General features: G+C 42.2%; 1 protein-coding gene and 1 long non-coding RNA gene across 2 annotated transcripts; one reads left to right on the top strand and one right to left on the bottom strand.

Moving 5' to 3' along the window:
• The first annotated feature begins 65 nt into the window (after positions 1-65).
• Positions 66-3,721, top strand: LOC308583646. Its single transcript, XR_014006301.1, has 2 exons — positions 66-224; positions 2,677-3,721. It is a non-coding gene; the product is annotated as an uncharacterized lncRNA (long non-coding RNA).
• Positions 3,722-5,436: 1,715 nt separating this feature from the next.
• HINT3 (histidine triad nucleotide binding protein 3) lies at positions 5,437-10,553 on the bottom strand. The gene is made up of 5 exons (XM_081187827.1): positions 10,261-10,553; positions 8,588-8,705; positions 7,095-7,164; positions 6,414-6,540; positions 5,437-5,782 (listed from the first exon to the last, which is right to left on the bottom strand). Exons 1-5 carry the CDS (start codon positions 10,447-10,449, stop codon positions 5,735-5,737), a joined length of 552 nt encoding a protein of 183 aa, XP_081043953.1. The 5' UTR covers positions 10,450-10,553; the 3' UTR covers positions 5,437-5,734.

Raw genomic sequence — 10,553 nt, 5'->3', positions numbered from 1 at the left:
GAGGAAGAAGAGCAGCATCACGGCGGGAAGGCGGCGCTTGAGGGCGAGGGGAGGAGCAGGGAAGCCGGGGAAGGAATGGCGGGCGGGAGGAGGGAGCCCGGGACAGGGGGCTGCAGCGCTTAGACCCCCAGGAAGTGTCTCCTTCCTTTCTTCTCCTTAAGGAGATCCCGTCAATTATATATACGTGCTAGAAAAGCGACCGCAGCCTGCGCCACGGGATTAAGGTGAGGATGTTTGCAATAAAAATTCCTTTCTATAACACTCCTTTTTTCCACCGCGGAGTGGAAGAGAATGTGTAGCATTCCGCTACTCTACATGCATCCTTGTCATCAGCTGCATGCAGCGCTTTGAAATGCGATTCCAAGCAACGTGCATTTAGTTCGCATGTAGGAATCGGCGCCATAGAAATCAGTGCGACTTCTTATGATAAATACAGTATGCTGCAGAGGTAGATGGTTTGGAGGCACAAATAGGCAAGCGGCTACAAAGCCTGAAAACTTAATACAGCGGCTGTCAGTGGCGCACGCGCAATACGTGTGGATCAAGGCGAAAGCAAAGAATCCAGCTTACAAAATGAGCGCCTGCTGTTTTACACAGGCTTATCATAAACTAGTTACCTGGTGAACATGCATTTAGCTACATGCTAATTTTCTAGAAATCTGAGGACTTGCACCCATCAGAAAATGTTTGCTGCTATTCATGTACAATGAATTTGCACTGCAGAAGTGCTGGAACCTTTTTACTAGAGTTATAGAAACACGAATAGTTAAGCTGATGTTGGTCTGTTTCCATTTTCTACCTATTAAAGTAGGGGTATTGAAGACTGCACTCACAAGCCTTTATGGAAATTGTTTTTATATACCTTTACCTTTTTATCTTATATCAAGTGGAATATTTTCTGTAGTTAAAAACCTACAGAAACCTCAAATAGAATCTTGCATGTTCTTTCCACCTTAAAAAATGCACAGCTGTAGAAGGAACCACACCCCCTTTGTGACAATTAATAAGGTGACTGTACTCTGGTTAACTGACAAAGAGGTCAACAAGGCCATGCATCGTAATTATTAGCATGCTACAGAGGTGACAATTCAAATTTCACTCACAGAAAAGAGGAACTCTACAAGATAAGCATATATTTAAATATAATGTTAGCTTTTCCAAGGGCACATTGATCCAGACCAAGCAGTCAATACCTTTGGTGTTACCTTGAGCAAATGCACATAATTGTTTCACTTGAATATATCTAGCATGTAGGAAAGTTGGTGCAATCCTGTGCACATTGGTAACACCATTGGCTATAAAGGGACCTGCTTCCAAATGACATGTATTGAGTCTGTAACCTATGTGTATATAAACTTGGGAGTAAGTGAGGAGAAAAGCAGAAGTGGGATGGTTAGAACAAACTGGGTTATGCCCACCTGAAATGTGAGGTGGTTATAGGTCTGTCTGAAAAGTGGAATGGCACCCACCACATCCTACTCCACTGGACGCATGCTCTATTTCAGTGTTTCCCAACCTTGGGCCTCCAGCTGTTTTTGGACTACAACTCCCATCATCCCTAGCTAGCAAGACCAGTGGTCAGGGATGATGGGAATTGTAGTTCAAAAACAGCTGGAGGCCCAAGGTTGGGAAACACTGCCTATTTTACTTGGTGAGATTTCAATATAAACATGCATAGAATTATGTCTAAGTAACCAAACTTGTCTAAAGGATAGTACAGGGTTGGCCTACTGTTTTATCTGTCAGGTCATGCAACTATACAGTGAAAACAGGTGCAACAGGCTGGGTATGATCTGAATTGCTATTACGAATAGAAGGCAAGTAGAGCACTATTAAGGGATGTGGGTGGCGCTGTGGGTTAAACCATTGAGCCTAGGACTTGCCAATCAGAAGGTTGGCAGTTCGAACCCCCACAATGGGGTGAGTTCCCGTTGCTCGGTCCCTTGCTCCTGCCCACCTAGCAGTTTGAAAGCACATCAAAGTGCAAGTAGATAAATAGGTACCGCTCCGGCGGGAAGGTAAACGGCGTTTCCGTGCGCTGCTCTGGTTTCGCCAGAAGCGGCTTAGTCATGCTGGCCACATGACCTGGAAGCTGTACGCCAGCTCTCTCGGCCAATAAAGTGACATGAGCGCCACAACCCCAGAGTCGGCCACGACTGGACCTAATGGTCAGGGGTCCCTTTACCTTTAGAGCACTATTTATGACAAGCAGATGTCTTGTGGTAACTTAGACTTAATGTGTAAAAACTACTCTTTAAGATGCTCTAAGGCTTGTTTTTTGTTGTATCAGACTAACATGCCTACTCCTTTGAATATATATGTGCTGTTTTACTACGAATATTAATTGATGCCTTTATATACCACAAAAATATTGATACAGTACAGTGGTACCTTGGTTTACGAACTTAATCCGTTACGGAAGTCCATTCTTAAACCAAAGCATTCTTAAACCAAGGCGTGCTTTCCCATAGCAGCAGGGGACTCAATTTATAAATGGAGTCAACAGGAAGTGGAACATGTTCTGCTCCTAAGGCAAAGTTCACAAACCAAAACACCTACTTCCAGGTTTGCAGCATTCTTAATCCAAGTTGTTCATAAACTAAGCTGTTCTTAAACCAAGATACTACTGTATACGAATTGGCTAAAATAAATGTGTGTGTTTGTTGGTCTCCACAGCTGCAATTTCAGAGCTCTGCTTTTTGTTATGTCACAGCCTCAATACATGGAAGCAAAATGCAGAGTACCAAAGCTGTAAGAACTGATCTTAGCTTTGTGGGAGAACTGGCAAGAGGCTGGCAGAGCTGGTCAGAGGTTCATGCTGATTATCAGAGACAGAACCCCTTCAGCAGCAACAAGCCAGTAACTCGGCGTACTGAGAGAGGAGATCCCACCTATGGGAGGCCCCCCGAAGGCTCCAAAACAGAACAAAGAGGAAAGGATGCTCACACACACATAGGCAAGGAAGTGGAAGAATTATGCTTGGTCATAAGTACTGTTGGAGAGAGAGGGCAAGATGGACAAGTAAGAATAACATTTAAACAGCTCTTTGACAGATATGTAACTATATCCAACAAAGTAGTAGGTGTCCTACTGAGGGCAAGGAAGCACGGCCTCGTTGATTTTGAAGGCGAAATGCTTTGGCAAGGAAAAGATGATGATGTAGTTATCACCTTACTTGAATGAGATGGTTGGATAAGGATGATTGTATTTGGCAACTCCTTTAAAAGCCTTAATCAACAATGTCGGCTGGCCAGGATGTGATGAAGAAAATGCTATCTGGTGGAAACAGGTTAAAAACAAAAATGGAAGTAGAAGTTATGCATATTTTACTTGTGTCCATTCACTTTTACATGTGTGAAAATTAAAAAAGAAAATGGAAAGGAGGTGGGGTTATGGGAGAAATGTCTTCAGCAATTCCACCCACCATTGAATACAGTGTTTTGAATATACACGATTTTGGCTTTAGGTGTGATCCCTGCGCAAGTTGCAGGCTTACGGTACCTGTCATGTTTTCCCCCTCCATGGTCATTGCCTATACAAGGGCAATGTGATAAGGGCTTATTATAAGAAAACAGAGTGATAACTCTTCTGAGTGTACATGAACTGGAAATCTGTTTGGCTGCAAAGTGGATGTATTTCACACGAGTCATGGCACTGGAAATGTAGATGCTAAAAAATGGAAGTGATGTGAACACATTAAAAATATTTAGCATTTTCTTGAGGTAAGTGTTGTTGTACCACCACTGATATTCTAAAAGTATTTCTTACTTTCCAGTTAGCAACATTTTCCACTCCAAAATGGATGTTTTTAACATTACAAACTTTGGAAAAGTAGATGAGTAACTATTTTAAGAGTAGCTAGTTTCAAATTCATGCAGAAAAGCTACTTCTTAAAAGTTTGATTTTAGAAATGGTCTATAAACATTCAAATGAGTTTGGCAAAATGTTTTAAGATTATAACTAACGTTACGTTGTTTGACTAGATGGCAGGCTTATCATACATAGAGTTCCTGAGATGTTGAAATATAAAGGTATCAGTTCACAAACAATATTCTCAAATTCAGATACAATAACATTCAAGAGGTTCATCTCTACACGTTGATTTTTATTAGCTTCTTTTTCAAACAGTATTAAGGTTGCTGTTATGTTTCCAATGGTACATATACTCACAATCACAACTGCTTTTCATACATAACACATTTCAACATGGTATAAATACAACTACTACTCCACTAAAGGAAGACATTTGTTGATTATTTTAACCAACAGTAGTTAGAATCCAGACTCAAGTATCAAAACGAATACATGCCAACAAATACGAGGATTAAAATGCTAAAGCCATAAAGGAACATAAAGGGTTATTGTATTTTGGCATACTTTGAACACTACGATGTAAAACTGTGCTAAATAATTGGATGTTGCTTTAGTAATGCAGTAGGTACCAGAATGCACAATTTCGGCAAGTGCTTGTTCAAGTTAATTTTTCAGTAAGAAATCCAATTAGATTTGAAATGTGCTTTAGAAGCCATTTCATGCCAAGTCTTAAAAGCATCTGCAATCTTGACATTAAGGCTGTGGAGGTAGACTAAGAACAAGATAATTTTTGTTGGAAGAGACGACTTAGCTAATGTTGTGGCCATGTAAGGCAGTATGCTTATATAGCCTTGGATGAAGGCTTTAGGTAGTCAAAATGGGACATCTGTGAATAATGGGACATCTGTGAATAATGTATATCCCTCTAAAATTTGATAAACAGATTTGGATAATCTACCCTTAAGAATGGGTTTAGTGCTTTATGTTTGATTTAAAAGAAAACAGAACCAGGCGATATTCATGAATTCACATACTAACAAACTATTTGTTGTAAGATGTTCTGGGTACTTAACTATTGTATAAATACTAATAAATAACCATTCCAAGGTCTGTCTGCATAGTGGTAGTTTCCCACAGTAGGCAATGCCTCCCAACATGCTTAATATTTCCCAAATATCCAAAGTTATAGTTATGGTTCCAAGTTTAGTTTCAGCATAAGCCTCTTATACTTTGTATATCGGATACCTTTCACTAGTAACAAAGTAAAAAGAAACCATTGCTCTGTGTAAACTTGCACTGCAATTCACCTTCTAGCTATTCTTAATTACATGCATTTAACTGGTTACAATTGTTTACAGTGGTCCACATTCAAACAATCTTATCCTAGACCAACATACTAATGGTGTGATGTCTCACATTATAAGTACAGATGGAAGACATACTCTGGTCACAATGGCTTGTTAAGAGCTCTTGCTGTGCATACAGTCATGTACATGTGTGCGGTAAGTGATTTAGCACCAAGACATCATAGCTATCACTAGCATTGCAATGCCAAAAATGTCACTAATGTGTTGTATAGGCACAAACCTCTTGCATTGTTTAGACAAAGAACAGTCAAATCCAGAGGCATATATTAAACTTTAATTATATCTTTTTTTACAAGATCAGTATTTTCTTTCAGAGAAGGATAGGTATTTTTACTTTCCGGTTGGTAGATATGGATGTTCTCGAAAGTGCTCAGTTTTTTCAGGTATTTGCCTGAGACATGTATTGTACAACACTCTTTAACAATGAGTTCAACCACTGTATAGCAGCAGATTCAAGTGCCATTTTTCACACACCTGACATATTAACAATTGCATCCAACCCTATAATCAGCAGTCACAGTTCACAGAGATGTGTGATCTGGAACAAGTGCTTTTCAGATAGTAGCACTTTCAGCCTTCAGACGTTCCAAGAGTTGCTCAGCCTGTTAAAGAGATGTTTATGTTGCATGTTAATATTTCCCAGAGATTACTTGCTGCCCCCTTGAAACTGGGGAGATAAGTAACAGAAACCACTGAGCAGTAGTACCATTCCCTCACTGCCAGCCTAGATGCAAAAGCATCTGTCGTAACAACTTTCAGGAAGGCCATTTTAGAAGGGGGGGCGGGCACGAAGCATCATTTACAAAGGGTCCATGCAAGGCCATTTTCCTGGGGTGTCTTCTATTACAATGAAGAAAATATGAAAGATGGCTTCTAACACTTTAAATGAAGTTAGTTAAAGTCTAGACATCATTAACAGTTATTAAGAAGTTGACAGGACTATTTCAAACTGAGTTAATTCAATATCAGACAGTAAACAGTAAGGCTGAGAGTTACAAAAAGAGGAGAAACAGTGCAAGTTTTTCAAAAGGAGTAGTCGGGGGTCAGGCACAGTGCCTTGGAAATGGAATAATGGCAGCACCTCATGCCTTTTGACTGCAAAATGGTAACATCTGAGAATTCACCGGCACAAGAAGTAGAAAAGGGAGCCACAAAGTTTTGCACTGGTGGTGTCCAGTTCTTTCTTTGCAGCGGAAGGGAAATGGGGATCAACAAACTAACTGGAATACTTACTGTTATAAACCAGTACGAATTGATTCTGTAAACCATTCGGGACAAGAATCCCAACTGACTAGCTGGAGCTAGGACATGAAGATGTAAATGGGCTATTGAGCAGAACGGAGGCCAGTGAAAACCCATCCTTGAGAAACGGAGGAGAAAAAGAATCAGTTACCAACTACTTAGTGTTCTTTTGAGTGAAGCATGTGAAAGCTCTTAAGGATTTAAAACAGTAAGCAGGTCTGTGCATCACACTAATGCAAAATTCTAAGACCTCCAGCTATTATTTCATACAACATAACCAAATTACAGTGGTGCCCCGCAAGACGAATGCCTCGCAAGACGGAAAACTTGCTAGATGAAAGAGTTTTCCGTTTTGGAGGTGCTTCGCAAAACGAATTTCCTATGGGCTTGCTTCGCAAGACGGCAGTGTCTTGCGAGTTCCTGCTGGTTCCCCCCCCCCTTTTTCTAAGCCACTAAGCCGCTTATCAGCTGATCCGATCAACAGATAAGCCGCTAATAGCGCTAATCCGTCAATGGGCTTGCTTCGCAAGACGAAAAAACCGCTAGACGAAGAGAATCACAGAACGGATTCTTTTCGTCTTCCGAGGCACCACTGTACATGCACTTTCCTTATGTATTATGCAGCTCTATTATAATGAACATTACCATATACTTCCCTTTCTAGAAACATACCTTATGTCATTCAAGTCATTAAATTTATTCCGCTGAAGGACAGTCTTTCCGACTGCCATCATTCTTTCCACTGTCAGATCAGGGAGAAAAGAATAAAATCAGATTTAAAGCTCATTAGATTTCCGATGCATTATATTCTTACCAGCTTAGTCCTAAACTGAAACTAATGCAAACTCTGTTGATTTCAGTAGAATTTATTCCAAAGTAAGCCTGGCTAACTTAATAATGGGCCTCTCTTTTTAGCTATAAAGAAGCATACATATTATGTACAAATTTTAACATTTATTCTTAGTGATACTGTAACCTACAAAAACATAGGCCAAAGCAGGCTGAACCACAAGGGATCTGTAAAGGGCAGATAACCATATGGTGAAAATACCCACAACAGGTTATGCAAGTTGAAGCAGCTCCTCTTTTCCTTCTCAACCTTCACCTTTTCTTGCTTGACTGACTGACAATGAAGACTGCTCCCCACAAATTTGCCCAATGCAGGTTTAAGAACTGGGCAATTTTCTGTGTTTCGTACACTACTTGGTTCACTACTGGTGCTATGCACACAACAAGTGTGATGGACAGCCAGTCTTCAGGCATCCTTTCTGACTAGTTCCAATATACTATGCCTAGGATTTGCTTATACCAAGAAAACTGTTTTGAAGAACATATTCATGGGGGAAAACAGGAGTCTTCGGCTCCACATAGCCATATGCTGCTGGCATGTAAGGAAGAGTAATGGCTCCCAGATTAAGTTCAATCCAAGCGGAGCTGCAAATATGCTGGATTCCCAGTGCCAAACCATGCAAGTTGAGTAAGCATTGACAGAACTTAGCATCCCAAAAAGATCTCAGCTTCCATTAAAAACCACACATGGTCATTTTATACGTGGCAAGGCTTAAATGTGGGTGGTTCGTGTCCTGTGAAATCCCCACAGCAATGGGTGTGGGTGGATGGTACAGGGTATCAGTCAGGAGTCATCAGGGAGTGGGACATCAAATATATAGAGTTGAAATGGCATGTGGGTAGGTCAAAGCTACCCAGAGAATCTATGACAGAAACTCTGGTTAAGACCTATATCTGATAGGATCCACTCCAATGCTTTGTCGGTGGCCACCCTAGAAGTAGTTTCATGGAAGAGACACTTTCAAAATGGGATGGAAGATGACAGACATGCCTCCTTGTCAATCCCCCAAAGTGAATGCTAGCAAGTTGCCACAGCTACCGCCTTCTACCTCTTGGTAAGCAACAGGGTGGGGCGGGTGTATGTGTGTGCTGGGAAACCCAGCCAGATGGGCGGGGTATAAATAATAAATTATTATTGTTATTACTTGCAGTACAGATGGGATCCAAGGGCTCCAGTAGCTGAGATCCATTCTAACTGCTAATTATATAGACCCTTGTTTTGCAGCTAATTGCATTCAACAATAACGCACTGTTGTTGTTATGTTTTATTCATTTACTTTCAGTTCCAGTATTCTGAGTGCTCAGTCCAGACTTACCTAATGGTATATGCTCACTCTTTAGAGTCTTGCAATTTCCTATATGGTTTTTTGGCACCACTAAATAATGATGTGGAGCTCCAGGCCTGATATCTCTGAAGCACACCAAGTCTTCATGCTAAAAAATAAAGAGAAGAAAAGCTTGATAATAGCAGGTCGTGTAAGAAACAGTTTTGCAGGTACCCATCTGAGATAGCCATGTATGTCAGTAAGTAAAGCTAGCAAGCTAGTACCAACCGACAATATTAATTGTGCAAGTGGCTTCAGCCTTTCAGATGATCAGTCTGAACTATGAGATAACAATAGAAGAATTCAGACGTATCATCCCCTTAAGCATACAAAGAACGTTTGTCCCAGTCCCCAATTTCCGACACCTATGTAATATCTGTTCTCATACAGACTGATGGATATAACTTAAGTAACACTGGAGCCCTTATTTGTTAGGCCACTTTGTAGGCCAATATTTGTAAACCATGCAGCAACACCTAATAACATTTCGAAGGCTATATTTTAGTCCCATTAGAGCCATGTTCCAGCACTATCAGCCAATCCCACTCATTTATTTTTCTTTCCATAAATGCCACTATCCATTAACGCTGGTTAGGTAGGCAGGGAGAAAAGTTGGGGGGAGGGGAACCTGACTAGCATATAGCTGCAACAAGAGATCTATGTATGAGGGAAACACAATTAGGATGATGTGTGAAAAGCAAAGGATGAAAAGATGAGGTAATGGGAGAGAAGCAGAAGTGTGTTAGCACTTAAAGGACTGAGATAAATGAATCATGTTTTCACACTCAAATTTCTAGCACATTGGGGGTTAGAACGTTCTTTTTGCTTAAGAAGCACATATATTTTATTGATGTCATTATATAAACAATAATCTATGTTATATTAAGGTTACTGATCCTGGTATTTATGAGGATAAGTGGTGTGCAAACATTAAGAATAAATCCACAACTGAATGTGGGTTGGGGCTGAAAACCAGAGGCCATGCTTCTTTTCACTATCACAATTTATTTGTATATTTAATAAGCTTTCATAGAAAAAGCTTCCTGGGCAGTTTTCCAAGAGAAATCATGCAGCCATAAATTACCTAGCACAATATAAAACGATGAACAGCCTAAAACCCATAGAACAAACAGCACCAGAAATGGTGCAACCTTAAAAGCTTCAAATCCATACAGTAACTCTTTTATTTTCAATCACGGAGTAAGCACGCAAGACCTGGTGATGGAAACCGGCTTTAAAGGTTTCTCACCTAAGTCTATCAATGACTATTAGCCATAAAACCTCAATGGAACCTCCAGCTCCAGTGGCAGTTGCCAAGAAAGAGGAGGCCAAGGAGCGAGTGTGGGGCTCCCCGCTTCCATGCCCTGCAAGGGAAAAGAGGGGGTTGGCTGCCCACCGTGGGAAACGGGCTGAGCGGGACTAGAATTTGAAGGGAAGGCGGGGCGAGCAAGCGGCGTTGCAGCTGTTGCCGGACTACAACTCCCATCGTCCCTGGCTCCTGGCCACGCTGGAAGGGCTGATGGGAGTTGGAGTCCATTCGCCCATCCCTAGCACTGGATGCGCCTCCAGCCCGAGCCTGAGCTCTACTTCGCGGCTCGGCTGCAGCCTTTGGACGTGAGGATGTGAAGCACCCGCCCGGCTCCCTTCTGCTCGCTGCGCCTCACCTCGCAAGGCAGCAGCTCCGTGCCCGCCTCCTCTCCGTGCGTGATCCGGCAGAAAACGCACTTTCCGTCGTAGGCAGCGCCGCTGCCGCCTCCAGCGCCCTCTCCGCCAGCCGCGCCAGCCTCTCCGCCGCCGGGACTGGGCTCCGCCGCCGGAGACGAGCCCGAGCTGCCTCCTTCCTCGCCGGCCATCGGGATCCTTCTCTCAGGCGGCCTTTGGCCGGGGAAACGGGGCGGAGCGGTCCTCGGGAGACGGGCCCGCCCAGTGGCTCCAGCGACTCCGCCCTTTGCCGACC

This window comes from Podarcis bocagei (genome assembly GCF_964188305.1).
Source record: "Podarcis bocagei genome assembly, chromosome: 3".
Taxonomy (NCBI): domain Eukaryota; kingdom Metazoa; phylum Chordata; class Lepidosauria; order Squamata; family Lacertidae; genus Podarcis; species Podarcis bocagei.
Note: the sequence above shows the minus strand (reverse complement) of the source record. Positions and strands in the feature narration are given on the sequence as shown.

Coding starts and splice junctions, on each gene's coding strand:
- HINT3 (XM_081187827.1), bottom strand. CDS start 10,449: ATGGCCGGCGAGGAAGGAGGCAGCTCGGGCTCGTCTCCGGCGGCGGAG. Junction 7,165..8,587: donor GAGTGAGCATATACCATTAG/GTAAGTCTGGAC, acceptor CTGATCTGACAG/TGGAAAGAATGATGGCAGTC. Junction 6,541..7,094: donor AATGACTTGAATGACATAAG/GTATGTTTCTAG, acceptor CCGTTTCTCAAG/GATGGGTTTTCACTGGCCTC.